This window comes from Sceloporus occidentalis, unplaced genomic scaffold (assembly GCF_023333645.1).
Source record: "Sceloporus occidentalis isolate IW3139 unplaced genomic scaffold, rSceOcc1.0.p SCAF_18, whole genome shotgun sequence".
NCBI lineage: Eukaryota > Metazoa > Chordata > Lepidosauria > Squamata > Phrynosomatidae > Sceloporus > Sceloporus occidentalis.
In genome coordinates, this window is record NW_028316998.1 from 13,206,182 (window position 1) to 13,229,962 (window position 23,781).

Here is a 23,781-nt window from a genome sequence, read left to right on the forward strand (position 1 = left end):
TGTTCTTCACCTCCCCCAGCTGGTTGCATTGAAGTGTTGCTGCAAATGCTAGTAGCAACATTTCCCAAAGTATGCTGTCTGCTTCCTCTTACCACAATGTTATTGGATAGGAACGTTGGCACAGAGAGGGGGACTTCAGATTATAGATATATGGATGTATAAAAATGTGGTGTTCCTTTTTTTTAGGCAAAGTTAATATTTTGACAAGGGTTTCAGTATCCAAATTTTGTAAGCGTGTGAAATACTTTTGTTTTATAAACCTGTAAGTTGTGACACTTATTAATGTACCGGTATTTCAATTTCCAGTGAAAGGTTGTGCCCCTAATGATCCCTCATTAGACCTCGCCAAGAGTACACTGGGAAAGAAAAGCACCGAGCAAGTTGCACAGCCCACTACCGGTCACATGGCTAAGGAAAATGGAGGTAATACATCTTGCACATTAATCCATACATGGCTAAATGTATGTACTGGAAAGTCTGTGGGGTCTGTTCACTAAGAGTACATGAGTGATGTACCAGGAATAATGGTTCTGATGCTGCACTCCATTATAAATGGAACATGGACCTTTTTTGGGACCAGCTTGGCCCATCCAGCAACAGAAACTTGTTGGATGCCTCTCTAATTCAGATTCTGGCAGACTCCATAGAAATTTGATGGCTACGGTTTAACTTCTGTGAACTTTGCGCTGAAAGTGTTGCACCCTTTTTTCGTCTTTTTGACAGAGAAAGAGCCAGTGAGTGCTAACGAACCACTCAAACCAGTTAGCCTTGTCAACGGGTCAGAAGTTGATGACTTGTCGTCTGTTAATGCAATGATGTCAGCAGTAATGAATCCAACGAGTGTTTCTGAAAATGTCGGGAGCCTTCAACACACTAAGTCGCCAGCAAAGTCTCCTGCTCCCAACCGGATTGGCAGAAGAAATCAGGTAAGAAACCTATGGTAAAGCGCGGCACACCATAAGATCCACACTGACATATACTATATACATCATCGCATCTATTTCATTTTACCCACACGTTATACAAACATAAGTCACAAGATGCATACCAAATTGTGGCAAGAATGATATAACAAAAAGGCAGACCTTGCTTGAGATTCCCCAATGTTTCAATAGCACCTGGTACCTTTCTCAGGGGATGGATCTGAAACTGGTGGTAAGCATACTTTCTGAAGTCCTGCAAAAAGTGGTGAATGATAACGTGTAATAAACTTCCCTTCAAATATCACATTCCACTAGACTTGCGAAGAAAGGTAATTTGGAGTCCTCCAAACTAACTAATATTGTTATGTTTGTATTTATTTAAACAAGCTTATTTTACATCCTGAGAGAGGAGTATTTTATCCCTCTGTGATCTATACAAGTGACTATTAAAGTTCTGTAAAACATAAGACATCACGATACTCCCAGCATTCTGTCTTCTATGTGCCGTCTTCACGCTATATATTGATATGTGACGCCGGTCACCTATATGTAGCTTTTACGAACTAGTAAACCAGAATTGTATGATGCGCTCAGCATCATTTATGGTCACCTCTGCTCCAGTCGCTGAACGCGATGACTCGACGTTAATCTTTCGAACATAAGAGGTCGTTTTGTTTTTATTTTCTTGGTGTCTGCGTGTGAAAAACTACATGGCGTATTTTCCATTGATGGCAACTTTTTACCTTTGTGTTTGCGTTTCTGCTTGTATCAGAAGCCTGGGTTGCATAATTGTTTTTATTTGCACTTTTCATTTGCTTTTCTAGGCCTGCCTCTAAAAAAGTGTTGCTATATTTGAACACATGTTACAGATCACACTATATTGGTTGGTTAAACGCCGCCTGTGTGTGACACACCACTGGGACAGGGGCTTTAATCCGTCCCTGTGCTCTGGAGGGAGCACTGGCACGTAATGCTTGACATTATGGTATGCAGTCTACTCTGTGCTGGTATTAGGGAAAGTTTGGAGCATGGTTAATGATAAACCCTAGAGCAAACAGTCCTTTGCTGTAGCAGGGCTCGTATTATGTGCAGATTCTGCACTTCAAGGTGAACTAGCAATCACTCACGTTACCAACTGTGTTATCGCCTTTTTTAATATGCTGTTGTTAAGCCAATGGTTTGCCAATAAATGCATAAATCTTTTTCTGTAATTGTGTATTATAAAGAGTATCAATATACAAGCTTAACACGTTTTATGATTTACCCTGAAAACATCTTATGTGTATGTGGGGTCATTGTAGCTTTTAAAAAGATGGTACCATAGATGGGTGAAATGTTCCTCTATGGAACCTCACTGCTGGCCTGGACCTTCCCAGTTATAGATATGGTCACAAACCATAATGCATTTTTTTTCCTCAGTCCAGTCCTCGTAGACGGCTCCATAGGTTGGGGGCACATTACATTTAACCAGAAATGACTGATGAATAAGTTGGAGCCTTAGTTGGTTTACGTAGCAAACTGAAATGAACACATTTTAAGACATAACAAAGATACCGATGGTACCATCATCTATTTTAGAGTCAATAGAATATTTAAGAGGAGGACATGTCACTTTAAGCAGATTCATATTTCATATGATGAATTTATTTAAATGCATAGATTTGCTAGGAATGGATTGTTTAACAGCTCATTTTTGTGTGTTCTTTGTAATAGGAATGCAAAGAAGAGAAATCTTCATACACCTGTCCCTTGTGCGACAAGATTTGCAATTCCCAGCACCAGCTGACTATGCACATCCGCCAGGTACTGACCTTCTGCATTCATATTACCTACTAACAATGTAAACTCTCTAGAGTGCACAATGAATAGTCTTATCCATGATTGGTGAGGATTTCTCATGGAGAAAAAAAATCCATTACAAAATGGAAGTCATTGCAATAACTTTCTCCAGCTGGTAATATCATTTAAAGCATAGAAGCCATATACTTCATGGAAAAAGTAATACATTTTTCATCATTTCCTGCTTTTGGGTTTGGAAAGAATGTCTCTCCGAGTGCCGTAAAGGAGTTCCTCTTTGTTTTTGTACATCTTTGTGTTTTATATATATTTAAACAAATGGCATATACAGTAAATGTCCTTTGTTATGTCTTTTATACCACAGTTTGTAGCCTTTAACATATATCAGGGACTCGATTCTTCATGTAAAAAGACTAATTAACAAAACACATTTTAAAGTGTTGGGATCTTATATCTGATTCTGAGCTCTACCTTCCCTCATGTCTATGCAAACAGGGAGGAATATTTCTGCTTGCCTACAAACTCACTGTTCAGTGAATAAACCTCATAGTCTCCAAAGATGTTATAATGGAGTACTTATAACTTGAAGCTCACAATGCCATATGGAAAATGTATATTGATTGGCGATTGTTTCTTTTTGTAGCATAACACGGACACTGGAGGGACGGACCATAGCTGCAGTATTTGTGGGAAGTCTCTGAGTTCAGCCAGCTCCTTGGACCGCCATATGCTTGTCCATTCTGGAGAAAGACCATACAAATGCACAATGTGTGGGCAGTCCTTTACCACCAATGGAAACATGCACCGGTGAGTGACACTTAATAGTTAACTAAGGAGAGTTCCAGGAACATGTTCCACCGTACTAGATAACAGCAGGTTTCTAGCTGGCTGGAAATGGATAAACTGGAAAGTGTTACTTTTTATTCTGCTATGGAACGGAATACTTAACCCACTTTAAAACAAAACAGAAAAGTGTTTTGATGTTCAGGTTGCTAAGTATTAATGCAATGATGATATTGGCAATTCCATGTACAGAAATGAAAAGTTAGTGGAGTCTCCGTGAAGTAAGTGCCAGGTTTCTTTAATTAAGTACCAGGGAGAATACAATCCTGTGATTTATGGAAACAAATGTGGAAAGCAGCGTGATATGATGGGTGGAGCGCTGAACTTTAATTCTTCTTCTGAAAACAAAAAGAAAGGAAAACAGAATTGAAACCCAGCCTTTCAGCATTAATAACAGTCTCTTATTGTAGTGGTACAGTCCCTGCTACATCTAGCTGGTACAAAGGAAGACATAGGACAAGAAACTATAATAACGGTGGTATATCACGGGTCTATCAGCAGGCTGATGGGCTTAGATTATTACCGTATTTGCTCGATCATAAAACGACCCAGATTATAAAACGACCCCCCCCCAAATCTGAATATTAATTTAGGAAAAAAAGAGCCTGAATATAAGATGACCCTATAGGAAAAAAGTTTTACCACTAAATGTTAATTCATCTAAACTATTTTTTTTTTAATAAAAGCTATGATTGAGAAAAATATTTTGGTTTTATTTCCTTCTATTTTCCAACCTGCCCCCCAGTTATGCACATCTGCCCCAGAAATGCCTTATACCCCCTATATGCCACTGTGCCCCATGATATCCCTTTTAACCCTCTAAATGCCACTGTGCCCCATGATATGCCTTTTAACCCTATATGCCAATGTGCCCCATGATATGCCTTTTGACCCCCTATGTGCCACTCTGCTCCAGAAATGCCTTATACTCCTATATGCCACTCTGGCATTTAGAGAGAGTTAAAAGGCATATTATGGGGAAGAGTGGCATATAGGGAGGTTAAAGGCATTCAGGAGGCAGAGTGGCGTATAGAGGGTTAAAAAGGCATTTCTGGAGGCAGAGTGGCATTAAGGGGGTTAAAAGGCATTTTACAGAGAACTCTGCCTCCAGAAATGCCTTATGCCCCCCATTTAACACTCTTCCCCCCCCCCCCCCCCCAAAACTTACCGGTGCTTTTGACTTCCCTGTCATGTAGCCGGGGCAGCGTGTAGATCCCACGCACTTACGCTGCAGCCGGAAGGAGGCGTGGCTAGCAGCGCGGGTTGTCTGCGTCCATCGCGCAGACCTTCCCCGACTGTCAGAGATCAGAGAACTCTGATCTCTGACAGCCGGGGAAGGTCTGTGCGATGGACGCAGACAACCCCCGCTGCTAGCCACACCTCCTCCCTGCTGCAGCGGAAGTTGTCTACGTGAATCGCGTAGACATCTACACGCTGCCCCAGCTACACACCAGGGACTCAGAAGTACCGGTAAGTGGGGGGGGGGGGGACACAGGAGGATCCAGGTCCCCTGCAGCATTTGCTCTGAAAAAACCCTCGTCTTATAATCGAGCAAATACGGTATTTTGAAAAATGGTTTGTTTTACTGATTCATGGCGGCACTCTCCGTTTTATACATGCTGTGGTGCCGACATGAGCATCCGAACATTCAGCAGAATGCTGACTTCTGGGAATAACCAGGCAGCATTGCTGGACCATTATAGTATTTAGACATTAACAGGGCGAGGCTTAACATTCTGCAGTCAGGGCTTCCTCTTGACTCATATCACATGTGAGTCACTCGGTGATCTCTATTCAAGTAAGCAATCTATTCATGCATCATCATGTTATACCTACTATACAAAGCAGGGAGAAAGGGAACGTTGCGTTGAATAACTGGCCACCCTCAATACATCGAGCCACTGTGACCTGTGTACTTCCGCAAGCCATTATTTCCAGTGACCTTTTAGCTAAATTGTCTCCTCCTCCCCTACACAATAGGCCACATGTAATATCAGCAATTAATACCAGTCATCGGCTATAAGTGGAACCTGTGTAGATGATCATCATATGTCATTAGTCCAGCATATTACAAAATCAGGAACGCAGTATCGCTGATCAGTAATCAGTAATGGATCCAAAATGTACCTGAATAATGACTGGAACTTACCCAGTTTATATCTTATTTTAATGTGTCTTTAATTTAAAAAAGTACGGTATTATGAATTATGGGTTTTTATTACATGGCAAGTAGTAGACTGCTTCTTTTATTAAATATTTCATTATCCTGGGCATGCAACACATACTTTAATGTGGAACTAAAGTTGCAGTCAAACTTTGCGTACATTGGCCTGTTATTTTGTACATGTGAAATGTACGGGGAAATAGAATGTGTTGTACGTGCCATTTTACAGTCCGTGTCCAGAAGTGAAGGCTGGTTTGTTGCCATTCAGTATGTGGACTTCGTACAAGACATTTCTGCTGCCTCCTCTTGTCCTATTGCAGGCACTGTTCACTGTTGTCGTGAAATTATAAGGGTTGTTTTGAACACCTTTTGCTAAGCAAAAACTAGTGGTTTGCTTTGTGGCCAACTCCTTTTTTTTTTTTTTTTTTTTTTTCCTTCCCTCTTGTTTACTGTTCTTTGGTATCTTGACCCAAAAACGGGTGTCCAGACCTTGAGGTACAATCAGGCCAGCATCACTGGTTTTTCAAGCAACATGACTGAAGCTGATTAACTGTGTCTGTGTTAAAGTAGGGAAGATCAACAACCCTTCTCTAAACAAAGTTGGGCAGCTGTGGCCTTCTTCCTGCCACCAGACCATAAATCCTGTCATGTTCAGATGGTTTAGCTAGCCATGATTTGTAGTCAAACCACAGGTGGAAAGTTGCCTAGGTCTGTTCTAGAGCTCAGGAGCCATGTCCCTCCATGGGAAAGTGTCCACCATTTGGTATGATGAATGTCCTTCATCTTGATGAAGCATGACCATAACAACTACCAAAGGTGTTAAATGAGGGGAACCTGCAGTGATCAGCATCAGCATTTTCATCACTCGAGCTGTCGCGCATCTTTTGACAAACAAAAGGTCTGGGCTGGGATTTCACCTCATTTCACACACAGCACAGAGGTGGAGGGGGGAAGAGAGAAAAGACTGTGTGAAAACTTGCCTGACCTGTTTTTACTGTACAGGCTAAAACTAGCAAACAGAAGAGTATCCTGTTTCACTCCCCTTCTCTCTCCTAGCTGAAAAGGTCATTTTCTTACCTTCTAATGTGTTTAGACAAACAAGGTAGAGGATCATTGTGCACCCTAGTGTGCTGTGCTCTCCCATTAGTCCTCCTCCTTTAATTTTCCAGCTCTGTATCGTAGGGAAAAGTGCATACTGGTGTCCTGGCAATCAGCATTTCCTAATCCTTCAGTCGCTGATGGTCTGGCCTGCCAAAGGACTGCAAGACATTCCTTAGCACGCTACGGTGCTACTCCCCCAAATCGCTTGGTGCCGTTAATTACTCGAAATTGTTCCACCGCAAATGTTAGCAGATCTTATTATGCCTGTAGACTGTTCAGTCACGTTTCCCTTACTGTTTAACAGCAGTAATTACTTTGGTCTCCACCAGCCTCGCAGTAGATGTCCATATGTCTGTGTATGCAGTATTTGTATCTTATATAACACATATGGACTTAGTCCCCAGCAAGACCCAGATGGATTTTTTTGTCTCATGAAACATTTGGACCCATGTTCATTGTGTATCCTAAAGGGTCAGTCCCTGTGTGTTCCTCCTGTGAGAAGAGCCGAGGTGACCCTACACAATGCATAGTTTACTATCTACCCATTCAGCTCTTGTTGCAGGGTGTGTTGTAGTATGGATGTATATTCTCAGGATGCTCGCTATTACCCTGAGTAATTACTGCATGTCAGCATTAGTACTGACAAGAATAAAGTATAAAAATGAGAAGATATTTTTTTTTTCCTTTGTGGGAGTTGTTTGACTTTTTTCCTGACTTTTTTCCGTGAGTAAGCCTTAGTTTGCTTTTCACAAAGATCTTCATGCTTAGCTGCAGCGGGGAGGCTGATTCAGACATGTTATGCGGTTGGCTCACCTCACAAACTTGCAATGTACCAGGGCTGGATGCTTTGCATGTTTGACATTAGCTCCCCTCCAAGGTAGATCTCTTCACTCAATACTGGGTTTAATCAATCCCACGGTTGCCCAAGGGAGGAGCGTGACTCAACTCGTAGCGTAAAACTATAGAGTCTGCCTGAGGATTATTCAAATTGCAGCAAGTTACGGGAATACTGCATTCATCCATCCTTTCAAAGGCACTCTTCTTTAGTGTCTGAAGCTAATAATATATGCCTGGGGTGTTAACAACCCAAAATATTGTTGCGGCTATTCTGCTATTAAGCCCGGTACCTGGTAGACACGGGTGTATACATATCCTGTTTAGTTTGGCTTTGTGTGATTACAGCCATGTTTTAATCCTCCCTCACATTCTTGACCCTGTGGCTGCATAAATATTAATTTACGGCTCAGTAGCTTCACAGTTAAGTTCCGAAGTCAGCCGGTTGCCTTTGCACTACATGGTACGTGGCTGCCATAGTGCCAGGATGCCAGCTGAAGTTTGATACAGCCCATCACTGTAGGTTATAAGCTGCAGCTGTTTCAGCCTGTGGCATCTCCAGGGCCGTGATAAACAGCACGGTAATAATTTCAGTTACTTCTTGGGGGGGGAATCATTAATCTGCTGTACATGCCAAGGACCAGGCGAACTAACTGCAAATGCTAAGAAAGGGTCATTGTTGAAAAGTTTGCAGTAAACCTATGTGACCATCGTGACCATCATCGCTTTATTTTTCTTTTATTTCTCTTGTCATTAATTTTTTTTCTCCTGTTTATCACTGTGGATTCTGGAGCATCCCAGCAGCAAGGAGGAGTTTATGTGTGTTTCCTCATTTCAGTTCTTCTTTTGTGTCCCCTAGAGAATCTGGCAATAAAAAAAAAACATGCTAGTGGTACAACATAGGGGCACACTTAATCCTCAATTACCAAATCCCTCCTTATCCTCTTAAATGTTTACTCAGCACATTTGTCACAGGTTTTAGGATTAGGTTGTATGAATGGCGTTTGGCATCATCTTGTGTATTCTTGTGCTGTTTGGTCAGCGGTGTGGCAGACCCTTTTCTCTCCTTAAGCTTGTTTGGCCAAGCTGCCTTCATCCCCGTGAATGTGTAGGATGCCTGGGATTTGGCGAATGGAAAGCAGAAAGCCAGAGCAAAGCCAAATAAGGAGACTTGGCTGACGGAGATCTCGCATGAAATGTCTGCTTTCTGTTCGCCAGGCACTCGGCCTGCACACTCCCTTTTCTTTATCCAGATGCTGGAAGGTTGCTCAGGCTCGCTCGTCTGGACTGAAATTCACCTGAATTGTTACCGTCTTGTCCTTCCATTAGCATTCAGCAGAGGGAACAGTTAATCTGGTCCTGTTAGTGTTTTGTCTGTTTAGTTTTATTCATTGTGTGTGATGCTGTTCCATGTATTGTTACAAACTTCCCTTTTCTAGTTTCTCTCCCTTAAACAGGCCTGCCACCAATTATTATTAGCTGCGTATTTGAAAAGAGCTGAGCCATGTGCTGCTAGAACTGCTTATCAGTGATGTTTACTCTTCTTAGGACAATAAAAGTATGTTGAACTGTGGTCCTCTGATCCCTCTGGTCTTCATATGTATATACTACAGCATGCAAACATACCGACACCTGTTTTGTTAAGTACTATACGTTTAATATCTATTCAGGCATATGAAAATACACGAGAAGGACCCGAACGCCCCAGTGACTGCAAGCCCACCCTCGCCACAGAAACGGAGGAGACTGACAACCAAAAGGAAATCCATTCCTGAAACCGATACCGATAAAGAAGAGTCTCCACCAGCAAAGAAGGTCACTATACAAATGTCTTCCTCTGCAGGGGTTTCTAGTTATTTCCTGTCAAAGGATTGGAGTGTGGTAGAACTACTAATAATAGTACCTTCTGATCAATTTTGAGTAGTCCAAGTTCTTTAAGATATCAAAACATAACAGCGGCCAATTTGGTTTACGTATGTAACCTGCTTCAGAGATCTGATTTATGAGCCCAATAACTTGAAGGAAACCAAACTTAAAATCCGAGTCCACTTGTAGTCCTCTGTATTCCTGTCCTGGATGCTGTTATCTGCATAGGTAATGTGTTTAGCATGTGCTAAAATATTGTATCCAGCATGTTAGCTCAAAAAGCAAAACATGTGATAATATGATGGTTAGAGGAAGGTGTAAATTACACACAGAAGGGAGTACTTCTGTGTCATGTGAATGATGACATGTTTTTTTTTCCCCCTCAAGGTTGTGGAAGAAATTCAATCTGTGGATCCGTTGAAAAAAACAGAAGATGTTGTCCATTGCCCTCTGTGTTATAAAGAATTTACATGCAAGTCTGGTCTGGAAAGTCACATGGAAACACACCCTGAAGCCTCGCTAAAGTAAGACCATGATAATGGCTAACCTTGATAATGCTTGTTTGTATAGGTTGGAAAGCTCATTTGTGCTCCGTATAATTATTTTACTTGGTGTATGTTTCTTCCACGATGTGCTGGTAGATATTTCACTTGTGCCAATAGATTTTTGTAAGCAAGCCAGACTCTGAATAGGCAATGTTGACATGACATACCATAGTATGATGGGTAACAGATCGGACCATTTCCTTCCAACATCCAGATAGCGATCACCAGGGCCACAGTAGGCTGAGGGCTCCCTTCCTGTTATCGCTTCTACCATGTTAACAAAGCTGCCCAAACAGTAGCATAGCCAGGTGGATCTTTCCATTCCTGGAGCAACACAAGCATGTTGAGCTCGCAAGGAGAGCAGAGGGATTTATTCACCAACGCAGGAGTTTGCAGGTTCCACTCCTAGACTTCAGTATTCTTAAATTATTCATGCAAGCCCTTGCACGAGAAACATATCAGTTGGCCCTTTGCAAAAGTATATTAGAACATTTGTCAGGACAATAAAAATGCTTTAACTACATATTTTTTTTTTGTAGTAATAGCCTGTGTCCTGCCCTGTTAGATGTTAAGCTGTGGGCTTCAGTGACAGTAATATAATAATCTAAAACTGAAGCCTGTCTTGACCCTTTAGGATATGTTAATTAGCTCATGCAGACTCGGCTTCTACTACGTGTCACAGTTCTCTAGATATAAACAGTTATTAGTAAAAAGCAGAGTGATGGTTTAATGTAACAAAGTGCTGACTTGTGTGGTTTTTGACTGGTGTGTGTGTGTGTGAGGCTGGGATCTGTGGTTGTGTTGGAGCCTTGTGAGATCCCGAGTATGGGTCAGACTAAAACAGTAACACGGAGACTGGAATGTGTGTGGCAGAGTGCCCAATCTATAACCAGCAGCCTTAAAATAGGAAGCCTTAATGATATGGTTCAGCCCATCGAGCCGAGGGAAGTATGTGTGCGTACATGTGTAAATAAGTATGTATTTTTATACTGAAAGAAGACAGAACAGCCTGTTATGTGAAGTGCACGCATTTATTTCCACGCCATTATCCCCGGTATTTCTTTAGTGTTATGAAATGACACCTAATTGTAATGAAATCCCAGCCATAGCCTGCGCACGGAGAATCTGTATTTTATTATCTAATTCTGAAATACCTTTTTATAGCTAGCACAAACATATCGACAGTCCATTAAATAAACAAAGCTCTGAAGTCGCTGTGATATATGACCAGCATACACCCAATGGACTGTAGCTTGCACCCCCCTGAGAGCTTATACAATATCTGCATGTCTGGTTAGGGTAAGCAATGTGACATGTCCATCTTTCATTACTTTAAACTTTCAGAAGCTAAACAAAATGCTTCTGTTTGATGTCCTTTCACAAGGATGTGTGTGTGTGTATAATATATCCATATCCATACACGCATATAAGTGTGTATAAACTAATATATATATATATATATATATATATATATATATATATATATATATATTATTATTATTGTTAGAGGATTAAATATACTAAATGCAACACAGGTGGCAAATTGAAACCTTTAGTGAGGATACATTTACTAGACTCCAGGTAATTGGCAGCTCCCTGTTAAGCTGAGCAGGTATTGGTAATGAAATAATAGCAGGGCTCCCGAGTATTCGCCTTGCCCTACATGTTTGCTTAATGGGTGTTAGACTACGGAGCTGTGCTTCGGCAATAAAGCTAATTAGATAATTAGTTGTCTGTAAAACCACCAGGGAGCAGCAAGTGTTCCCTTCTTGTCCCAGTGGAAGATGCATGTTGTGTATATATTCTGCCATTTCATCCACTAAATACTTGAGATGCGTATGTGGAAGGTATCTAAGCTTTGGCATGTTGGCTGAGAGCCAACCAGGGTAATATTAACTTTGGATCAAGATAGCTGGGGAGGCTAACCCATGAGACTATATTTTTGTTGTTGTTCGATGTGTATAATTAAATGCAAACCATTTACAATTCTTTTTTGCCTTGTTTAGATTACATGAAATGCCAATAGTATATGGTAAATTTTTAATTCCTAAAAATAGGGCTTTAATAAACTCATGAGAACTCTTGGGTCCTTCGGTTAGTTCAATAAACATTTCTGTTTTGATAATCACAAATTAAAATACCTTACAGTATTGTTTTATGAAAATATGGGAAATCCTGCAAGACATTTAAGATGCTACAGTCCCTGTTGCCTTGTGTACTTTTGCAGCGGGCTTACAATCCTCTACATTGTCTTTGAAGAACAGTTTACAAGCGAGGTGGCAGAGTAGCTGAGTGAGAGCATGTGGAGAGCGGGCTTTGGAGTTAAATGCCCCTGTGAAAATAGCAACTCCAAATGCTTCTGGGTGATGTCTTTTCACTCGGTCTTAGTTTAGACCAGAGTTTGAAGACATGTCAACAGGTGCTGAGTGCTAGCCCGAGAGGCTTTTATTACATCCCTCTGGCTATAGCTGGGTTTGTTTTTCTTTTGTGCAAGATCTCTCGTGGTGAGAAAACTGTCTCTAGCACTTATGCTGAAGAGCAAGTTGTACACTTGGTCTTGGGGGAAGGGATAAGCGTTGATAGAGGGGCTTAAAGCAAATCTACGTCAAGAACGAGGATCTCCAATGGCTGCATTATCACCAGCATTTTGTTTCTCTGCTGCTTTAGTTCCTTTTTTATGTTTTTGTTTTTCTTCCATTCTGATGTCCATTGGATTCTCACAATGCCTCCTGTGACTTGATGGAAGCAGATCTATCTATATATATATATATATATATATATATATATATATATATATATATATATATTTATATATATATATATATATATATATATATATATATATATACACAGCTAAATTAGATGTAGCGGCCCATCCGTTGGTTAAAGTATGAGACAGGCATTCAAGGTTATCCCATGTATCATATTGTGCACAAATGCACCTGTAAGACATCATTACTTTTTTGTTTTGTATTACATGACTTACACCTTTCCTAAAAATAATCCTGTGGCCTCCCTTATCCAAAAGAACGTGTCTACATTTTTCCTTTAACCTTCTGTGCTCTGGGACACTAGCCTGTTCGGCAAGCTAACATGTCAGTGGCATGGATGGACCGTGGCTTGGTCCAGCTCTGAACTGACTAAAGCTAAACTACTGGGAAGATAAACAAGCAGTGTTTCTGAATTGAGAATCATTGCCCTAAAACATGTCCTTGGGGTTTGGAGGAGATGAAATGTTGAACCCTCAGGGTAATAGTTGAGTTCTTTTAGAAAGTTAATAACAGCCGATCGAATCAAAATGTTTAAAAGAGGTTTCTTAATGGTTTACAAATACAATTAGTGCTAATTTGTTGTATGAATTGCGGGTTATTGTCTGGTTGTATTGCAGTATGTGTGTGTGAGCACGGTGTGCCTTCTGCTGTGGATCTGATGTCTGCCCTCCTTTGCCTTTTTCCAGGTGTGACATTTGTTGTATTTCATTCCGCACCCACCGGGGCATGCTGCGCCATAATGCTGCGATCCACAGGCTGCTCCCCAGGGACTCGTCAGGAAAGCCTTTTATCCAGAATAACCCTTCCATCCCTGCTGGATTCAATGATCTGGGCTTCACTGACTTCTCTGCAAAGAAGTTTCCTATCATTTCTCAGGTAAAAGGCACAGACAACGGAGGAAAGAAATGACCTTTTTATGACCAAAGTTTGCGAAAACGTGTATTATTTACAAACTTGCTTCATTCCTTTTTATTAATGGAAAGTCTAAAATATAACGGATACATAGGTATTTTGGAGGACATAAGATTGGATACCTGTCAATTAGATATTAAATGTATTATTCAAGGCCTGGAAGAGTAGATTGTGTTGTAGGGCAGGCCAGGACACTCCACTGGGTAAGAGTAGTATGGGAGACGGTTTGTAACATAGATCATAAGCTAACATGTAAGTAGGCCTGTGAACCTCATGGTTTTGTCGGTGTTCCGGCAAACTAGGAATGGTTGGCTGGAGCTCTGTGTATATAGCCAGTGGAAAACAGAAGCTCTGTCTGTATGTCTGTATCACCATAACCATTGGACACGGCAAAGCTTCTATTTGCTTTAAACTGCATTCCACTTTGGGATCTAAATACACGTTTTCATTGCTTCTTCTGTTTGCAGCACACGTCTTTTGTATGCAGCACACGTTCTAAAAATTATAATTGGCGTGAAATTATGTTTGTCTTACATGTATACTTGTACTTTGCCCAGACCCTAATGTTGATGCAACCTTGTGGCTAAAATCCTGCACCTCATAATCCATTAGGATTTTAAGATGGCCAAATGCTATGGCAGCATGTCATTCGTGACACATGACATTAAACTGACATTTATTAAACTGGGAGGCATATGATGTGCCTCATCCTGGGAAACTCGGGCATTGATCAAGGTTATGCCTAAGTAATTATTACTAACTCCAAGAACATACTGAGAGAGCTAATCTCATGCTTTAAAGGCAGGGGAAGGATTTTGCAGAAACACATCGCATCTTGCCTTAAGCTGCTATTTAGTAAGATATAAAGGCAGGTTGTCCGCTTTATGCACTGTTTTTTGTGCAGTAGGCTTTCGGTTAGTGATGTAGAGTACCGCAGCCAGACATGCAATGCTCTTTGGGTTTCTATAGCAGTAAAGGGCTTATCATCATAATCCCTTGTGCACATGGCTTTAAATGGCATATGGAGGGGGGGAAACCCTGGTTTGCCCTTAGACCCAGGTAGTTGTTAACTCTTTCAGTTACAAAAAAAATGAGGAGCTCAGGTAACAGTCACATAGTATAAAGAATAACTGATAAGGAACAGGTTATCACTTGATTCTCCTTGCCTTCAATTATGGGTAATCGGCTTTAATACAGGAATGTGATTTCCATATCCCTACAAAACACTTTAGAAATTATGCAGCAAAATGACTTTATTGTTTGGATCTTTGTGTATTGGAACAAAGCTATATAGTGATCTATATTTTCCTTGAATATTATTTTTTATATTGTGTTAGTAAAGCAATACTGTTTTGCTCATGAATATCTGTTCTTACTAGTGTTCTTTCCTTTTGAGAATAGGTCTGGTGTGAAACGAATTTAAGGAGGTGTATCAGTGAATTTCATCGTTTCATTTGTGAAACCTGCAATAAGGCTTTCCCGATGTACTCTGCTCTGAAACTGCACATCAAGACCCATGGAGAAGGGCAGGCCAAAAGTGAGCACAAGGCAGAAAACTCAGCTGGAGAGAACCAAGAACAGAAAGCTTTCATGGCAGCTCTGGGCCTGCAGTACACCAAAGACATCAAGCCTTCTAGTCCGAACGAGAACACACCAGACTGTTTACAGGCCATAGCCCTAGAAACTCTGAAGAGTAACCTACCTCAGGAATTTGGTAGCATGAGCATGCTGAATTTATCTCCTTTAGAAGCCCCCTCTGTAAGTGGTCCTTTCTCAGTCTTGCCACCGACAAAAGAGAACCTAAAGCTGCTTAATCTGCAGCCTTTTCAAAAGGGCTTCACCATGCAACCTGACAACAGTATCGTGGTTAAACCCACCTCTGGTGAGTTGGCTGATATTCAGCAGATACTCAAGATGGCTGCTTCCGCACCCCCTCAGATAAGTCTTCCTGCTTTTGGTAAAACGCCTCCAGGCAGCACACAGTCCATATTCAAACATATGCCTCCACTAAAGCCAAAGCCACTGGTGACTCCTCGTACACTTGTTGCCACCTCTACGCCCCCTCCCCTTATTAACACTCAGCAGGCATCTCCAGGCTGCATCAGCCCTAGCCTTCCTCAGCCACCCTTGGGGATTATAAAGAACACTGTAGAATCTGCAACAAGCGCCATATTTTTGCAATCCAGGCCTGGAGTCAATGGCATCTCTTCTTCTCAGAACTCCCAAACACCAAACAATGATGCCTTGAGTCAACGAGACATAAAATCCCACCTGGAACAAGACAGTATTATGGAAGCTTATATGCCTTTAGATTTGGATTCCAAAATCAAAAAGGAAGTGGGTGAAGTGAATCTGAAATCGATCATTCCTGGAGCAAACAATAAAAAAGCTCCCCAATCAAGAAAAGACTTCCATCCTTGCCGTTTCTGTGATCAAGTGTTTTCATACTCCGGTGTTTTGAGGGCTCACATACGCACTCACCTGGGGATTTCGCCCTATCAGTGTAACATCTGTGATTATATTGCAGCTGACAAGGCTGCACTAATACGTCACCTGCGAACACACAGTGGTGAAAGACCATACGTATGTAAGATTTGCCAGTATCCTTTTACTGTCAAAGCCAACTGTGAGAGGCACTTGCGTAAGAAGCACCTTAAAGTCACCAGAAAAGACATTGAAAAGAACATTGACTATGTTTCAACAAACACAGCAGAAATGGTGGATGCACTGTGTTCTCCTGATACTGTGTGCAAATGCTGCGGGGAGGACATGAAGAATTATCGTGCTCTTCATATACACATGAGAACGCATGCCAACTTCCCAAAAAAGAAACCATTTGAGTGCAAAGACTGTGGCACAGCTTTCTCTGCCAAAAGAAACTGCATCCATCACATACTTAAGCAGCACCAACATGTGCAAGAGAAGGAGATAGAAAGTCACATCTTGATTAGAGCCTGCAGTCCTGAGCCTTCCAGGTCAGACTCCCCACTTTTGGAAGACAACACTTACCTTAAGAGGACATCTGCCACAACCTACCAAGAATCACAGAGTGGGTTTCTACCTGTGGGGTTCCCTGCATTCCCCTTAAAAGTTGAAAATACTGCCGGTTTCCCCGTGGACCTTAATGAACCCTTGGATTTCTCTCAAAAGAACAAGAACCCAGGTAGTTTCCAAGTAAAGCAGGAACCTGTCTATAGCAATTCTGTTGCCTCATTTGACTCCATGGAGCCAATTGATCTGTCCATCCCTAAACACACTAAACAGGACAAAGATGAGTCTCCAGTTACAACAAAGACCCAAGACCAAGCTCTGGTGACCATTGGGCAGAACTACAACTGTCAGCCATGCCCAATCTCCTCAAGTGCCAATGAAATTGTAGATAAATCTGTATCCATCTCACATTCCAAACCTGTGAAAAACACTTTGCATTTAACTGTACCTATCATTTCTCCTGCTGTGCTTGGCAGTGCAACAGTCCTGCGCCCTTTGAGGCCTAAACCACCACCTCTTTTGCCAAAGCCTTTGATCCCTAAAGAGTTGCCACCTCTGGCTTCAATCGCACAGATTATTTCCTCTGTATCGTCTCCCTCTGCTTTGTTAAAAAATGAAGTTACCACTCCTGCTTCTCAAGTTGCTGCCAACAACTCAGCAGCCACTGACAAATCTGGTGCCTCCAAATCCAAGATGACAATCCCTCACAAGGGACCTACAGCTCCTTGTGAAGTTCCAAGTATGGTTGGAAGCCCATCTGACACCACCACCTCAACTGCTGTAGCTGGTGAAGCAAAGAAACGAGGTCGAAAGAAAGGAACTAAAAACAAACCCAAGGTACCCACTGGTCTGGATCTTGAGTCAAGTGGTGAATTTGCAAGCATTGAAAAGATGTTGGCCACAACAGACACTAACAAATTCAGCCCTTACCTCCAGTCCACTGAAGATCTCAAAGAGGCTGCAGACCACAATGGAACTAGTGAAGATGAGAGGGATAGCGGTGAAGATAAAAGAGCAAAGAGAAATTCGTATTCCAACTCTGTGCAAAAAATCACCTGCCCGTATTGTCCTCGTGTTTTTCCGTGGGCAAGTTCCCTGCAGAGACACATGCTTACGCATACAGGTAAGATAATTTTGTTTGTCTAATCTCTTTAGAATAATTCATGTATGGCATTTTCCAGCACTAATGTTTATGTAAACTTGTAGTATGTTTACACTGTGGGTTATAAGAACTAGTTCTGGCCTTAACGTGTAAGCTCAAACAAACATTTAAAGATTGGTGGGGATCTGTTTTACTTATGCAGTAGATTAATTCAGCTATAAAAAAAATTATACAATATTTTGGTGGCTTTGCTGGTCATGCCAGTCTTAAACTGTAAGGAAGACTCCAGGAAGCCTCCAGTATTTTAGAATGGGTACATTTGTATGTGTATGTCTGTAGCATGACAGTCTTGTCACCAAACCATATATACACATATGCAATTGTAGTTTTGTGCAACTTTTGTTCCTTTTTATGTTCCATAAAGCTGACGTAGCTATATATAATAAATGTACATATATGTATGCTTTATCAACAATATATTATAGGCCTCCTGCCAGTGAAAAAAGTCACACAGGTTTTGAGGGACCCTTCTGCTTTCAGTTGCTGTTTGGCAAGGCAATTAGGGGGTTAGCAGGCCTTTCTCCACAAAGGGTTAAAAAAAAATAAAGCCCTTTCCCTGTCTGTGACTCGGTAGTCATTGACCATGTATTTTTAGGAGTCTGTTAATTTATTGATAGTGTCTGCTTATTGCCTGTGGTCTTTGTGAACAATTACATTTTGCCTTGAAATTTTCAGATGATCAGAAAGGAGAAGGCTTGAATTTTCTTGTTGTGTTTTTTTGGTTTGGTTTTTTTTAACCCTTTCCTGAAAACTTGAAGGCACAGATACCCGTGTAACTAGGCAGAGTGAGGTCACATGACAGATTGAGAGTTAGGATTGGGGCATGCGATCTGCTAATGCAGATTTAGCTGTTAATTAGCAGCAAAACGAACAACTTGAGGCAGATTAAAGCAGAGTGGGTGCTCATAATGCTGCTATTGTGTCTAGCTGAGACAAGCTCTTTTGTTTCCAAAGGATATACTGATTGCCCTCCCTTCTTTCCCCTTCGGCTGCCTCAACCCACATCACTCATGACTGTGCTGCCATGAATATAGCATAATGTTAGGACATTAGGAAACCTGGAGACGCACACATTATCTGATAAATTATTTATTTATCCTTGTAGGCCAGTTGATTCCTGCTACAGATGGTCTCAATGTTTTTGACCTGGTTGTTTGGGGAAAAAAAGTCAATCAGATAAAGCCATCTTTAAGCATATTTTTCTCCCTGCTTCAGGTCAGAAGCCCTACCCCTGCGCAAAATGCGATGCCTTCTTTTCTACCAAATCTAACTGCGAACGCCACCTGTTACGCAAACATGGAGTTGCCAACCTGTCCTTAAGAAGAAACGGTCTTATGTCCCAGTCTAAAGAAAGTGATGCTGGATCTCAGGATAGCACAGGTAGCAAATTGGGCTTGCGTAGAATCCGAGATGGGATATCATTGGGACTAGACTGAAAATGGCAGCAAACAAATATAACGCAAAAACTTTTAGAATAGTATTCTAGAACGGATCTTTGGAAGTTGGTGTCGGGGTGATGTTCTACACTTTCCATCTTTGGCATGGAAGGGCAAATGTTTGTTCTTCTTCGTTGTGCTTTGCATCATTCTCTATCCCTGCTATCAAATGATCCCACTTTTTCCCCATTGTTCTTGTCAAAAGAAAAAAAGCAATTAACCATTTAAATACCTCACAAGAAGCTGGTCTTTTTCTGCACCAGCGCGGTTTAATGATTTGCTGTCTTAGGAGTAAGACATGCATTGATTGCACATAGAGCAGGAGGCCTCTTAGATGTCCACTGAGTTTTATCTGTGTCTCTAACTTTTTGACATTTTATTACACTTTTTTTCTTTAATTGAAGATTTTTCTGCGCTCTCCTTGTGCTCAGTGATCCCCTTATTAAAAATGCAAACTTGCAGAGATAATATTTTATGCATTTCAATTTTTTTAGCTTTTTCCCAGGGGTATACCATGATGTGCCTGAGCCTATAGTAGAATATAAATGACTTGTCCCATACAACTACTACTTACAGCTCTACAATCCTCAGAGATTGATTAGGGGCACACTGGCTGTGACTCATGGGAGTTCTATGAGTCACTAAGGTATTATATGTGAATAATAGGAAAACACATACAAATACTACTTTATAGATCATTGGTGAGACCTCATTGAGAATACAGAGAAGAGCCTCTACATGTCCTTACTAACAAAAGATACGAGGCGATGTATAGAAGCCTTGGAATGTACACAAGATTGAAGGGAGATGTGGAAAATTAACATATGTTAAGGGGTTAAATAAATTTTTTTTTAAATAGAAATAGTTTTTCCCTAACTAGGGGGCCTAAGTTAAATGAGAAGATTGAAATCTCAGATTCTACAGAAAGGGGGTAGTAGATACTGGGAACAGAACATTACCAGGAAAGACTAAGGGATCATTACATTGATAGCTTTGAGGAAAGAAGAGAAAGGGGAGATGTGACAGAAACATTAACGTACTTAAAGAATTTAAAAGTATTAGAACAAGAGGCCATAGTCCTAAAGCTGGAGGTTCAGAGGTTAACTTTTATCGTAGGATTGTTTTACTTCAGCGAGAGGGTGTTAGATAAATGGAACAACCTCCCATTAAAAGTGGTAAAGGCTAATACAGTGAGGGAATTTAAACATGCATGGGATAGGCATAAAGCTATCCTGATTCCAAGAAAAGCTGAAGTCTGATGGGATAAATGTTTATCTGCTGTCATGTTCTATGTTAAGTGTATATAAACCCTTGTTTCGTACATGTTCTTGCAGCCGCACTGCCCCTGTTGTCCACAAGGGGGCAGAAAGAATCCTAACTTGTGGAAGGGGTTCAGTCTGGCTCCTGGTGCTTCAGTTGCAGTTTCTGAGCTCAGTGCTTTGTATTGCAAGCACAGTGTGTTTAGTTGGTTTCATAAAACACTTTCATGCATTTATTATATTCACAAACTTATCTTTTAAGAGGACAGTCTCTTTCAGTCAGTATCTGATGGTGTAATATTGTAGACTATATTGGTACTAGGTTGTTTTACTTATTATTATTATTATTATTATTATTATTATCTTTTATTTATATAGCGCCAACAATTTACATAGAGCTTAATACAATACATATATTCAAGGGGTGTGACAAGACGAGAATTGACCGACTAAGACAAACAGATACGTTAGGTGGAGAGAGCCCTGCTCGCAAGCTTACAATCTTGAGTTTCTTATTTTATTTGTTTACATCCTCATGTAGAAGCTAAATTAATCTCAAGAAATGTTTAAGAAAAATATGACATTCCCTTAAGTCTCTTATTCAGATGAGTTTAGTTTTTAAAAATGTGATCACTAATGGCTTCTGGTGTTTCATTACAGACAGCCAATCTGATGCTGATGCAGAGATGTCTGCTACTGAGGGTGACGCGTTAGACCTGACTTCTGGGGACAGGGATAAGGCTGAGGCCGCTCCACCCTCAGAAACCGAATGTGGATCCAAGAACGATCAAAAGGAAAGACCATCGCTAGACAATAAGGAGGAAGCCAAAGAAGACTCAAGTGAATACAAAGAACACTTGGAAGATGATACTGTGAGCAACAAGAGCCTTGATCTAAATTTCGCCAGCAAACTAATTGACTTTAAATTGTCTGCTAGCGATCAGACTGCTGGGAGCAGTAGCAATTCCTGTGATGTTTGTGGGAAAAGTTTCAAGTTCGCTGCCACACTGGGAAGGCACAAGAAGGCCCATACCTGCGAAGATAAAGGAGATGAAAAGAGTAGTGAAGATGAAGGCAAAGGTCTGTCTGATTCTCCCTGTGATCTATCTCAGCACGGTGCAGAAGGTGGGGACATGGAGGAAGAGCCAGTGGACTTGAAGGTGACTAGATCTCCTACCGAGAGCGAACATTCAGGAAATCGGAAGGTGGATGGTGAGGCAGGTTCTGCAGAAGACAGTATAGAGAAGATGGCCTTGGAAAAAAGTGATGATGACCAGGATTCCAAAGCTAACGAAACAAAGGTGTCTTCTAAAGCAGACAAAAGGAAAAAGATATGCACCGTTTGCAGTAAGCGCTTCTGGTCTTTGCAGGATTTGACGAGGCATATGAGATCCCATACTGGTAAGTGAAATGCGTGTGTGCGAACAAACACACTTATCTTAGGGCAGCTTTATCTCCCTCAATGATAAGAACTTAATGTTTTGTTATTTCAGAATTTCTAATGTGTAGAACCAACAAATTGTGTTGTTAGTATTGATTTATATTCACAGTTGCAGGTTTTTGATTAATTGCACAGCATAATGCTGATTGGTAGCATGACCTACACATTTGCCAACATACAGTTTCTTTTCCATTACTAAGATGGTATTTGCTAGACCTTGTTTCTGTGTGTTTTTTTTTTTTTAATCCTAAAAATAAAAGAAAAATGCATTTAATGTGCAATCACACTGTGTCAGTGAAATCTGAATAGCATTTCACACTAGAAAGTTACTTAGGTGCATCCTGTAAGGTTATTATGATAACTGAGTGTTTACTTTTGCTTAACCACCCCTGTGTGCTCATAAATCCCAGGAGTATCCATTCACACTCAGTGACACTAATAGTATTTATTTAAGCTTATAAAATACATGTGAATACAAGTACGTGACTATACCTTTTTGTGTGCTAATGCAAACCTTAATTTGTGTTGTTTAAGCTGTGCATTTCTCTGAATATCGATGGCAAGATGCAGATGTTGACCCCAATATTAATCCTCCTGTTTTTGTGCAACTATGTTTGGATTTTTTTTAATTACTTTTATTCGAAGAGGGAGGCTCAGTGATCTAGCTGATTAGAGAAAAAAAAGTATGTCTCGCTAAAGTGTCTCTGCCTGTGCCAACAATGTGATCTGTAGACATGTGGAAGTCGTTTAAGCTTTTTCAATTTACCATTTTTCTCCCCTTTTTTTCCTAGGTGAAAGGCCTTATAAATGCCAGACCTGCGAACGCACTTTCACTCTGAAACACAGTCTGGTGCGACATCAAAGAATCCACCAGAAAGTTAAAGATCTGAAGAGCCAGGGGAAGGAAAGTGACAAGGAAGACAGACAACTAAGGTGCGAGGAAGAGAGTGATGCCGAGTCCATGCAAAGCAGTACACATCACACATCAGAAAATGAATGTGATCCGCTACCCAGCCTGAACCAATCAGTAACCAGAAGCAGAAAAAACCAGGCGGTGAACGTGACTGGCGAGGAATCATCTCAAAAAAGTGAAACTAGTTCAGGGAGGAGCACCCCAAAACAAGTTCCAGGGTTAGATGGCATTAAAGATCCTGAAAGCTGTAAAATCTCTGATCGGAAAAGTCTCTTGGGTCTCTCGGAGTCTGAAGATCCAGCAATAAATCACATTCTTATTGCAGCGGAAGGTGCCCTTGCCCTAATGGGTGCTAAATGAGCCAGAGGTTTGTGGAACCCGACCACACGTTCTTCACCCCAAAATAAAATACCGATTTTTGTCTGATCTACCTTTTTTAAGAAGTTCCTCCAGCTACGGAAGAGTATGGCAGGCCATATCAAGTGCCATAAGCTTTCATTTGAATGCAAAAAAAACTTTATACTGGTTTTGAGTGCCTTACTACTTTATGTCTTTGGTATCATAGACTTTTTTTTAAAGAAATGTTTTTGATGATAAAATGACTTCTTTAAAACTTATTCAAACAGAACTTTTTTTCCAGTTAAGCGTTGAAATGACCGTGCCTGTGTGTAAATGCTTGCTCCTGCACATCGCTTTCTTTTCTGAAGTGGACATGTGATTGTAGGGAAGCCATACAGTAATACAGCTAATAACTGGAAGAAAACAGATTTGTGAATGGACAGTCGGGGCATACCTTATACAAGAGCACAGCTTGTGTTTCCCC

At 41.0% G+C, this 23,781-nt stretch overlaps 1 protein-coding gene across 1 annotated transcript; it reads left to right on the forward strand.

Moving 5' to 3' along the window:
• The first annotated feature begins 797 nt into the window (after nucleotides 1-797).
• LOC149302671 (ras-responsive element-binding protein 1-like) lies at nucleotides 798-23,318 on the forward strand. The gene is made up of 10 exons (XM_089482276.1): nucleotides 798-926; nucleotides 2,637-2,726; nucleotides 3,364-3,527; nucleotides 9,333-9,477; nucleotides 9,916-10,052; nucleotides 13,531-13,720; nucleotides 15,158-17,870; nucleotides 19,125-19,289; nucleotides 21,265-22,005; nucleotides 22,837-23,318. The coding sequence occupies exons 1-10, from the start codon at nucleotides 813-815 to the stop codon at nucleotides 23,316-23,318; spliced, it is 4,941 nt and encodes a 1,646-aa protein (XP_089338402.1). The 5' UTR covers nucleotides 798-812.
• Nucleotides 23,319-23,781: the final 463 nt, after the last annotated feature.

What these genes read in the sequence shown, in the direction of transcription:
- LOC149302671 (XM_089482276.1), top strand. Translation starts at nt 813, where the DNA reads ATGATGTCAGCAGTAATGAATCCAACGAGTGTTTCTGAAAATGTCGGG. An exon ending in AGTCTCCACCAGCAAAGAAG is followed by an intron (nt 9,478 to 9,915) that starts GTCACTATACAA and finishes TTCCCCCTCAAG; the next exon opens with GTTGTGGAAGAAATTCAATC. An exon ending in CACCCTGAAGCCTCGCTAAA is followed by an intron (nt 10,053 to 13,530) that starts GTAAGACCATGA and finishes GCCTTTTTCCAG; the next exon opens with GTGTGACATTTGTTGTATTT.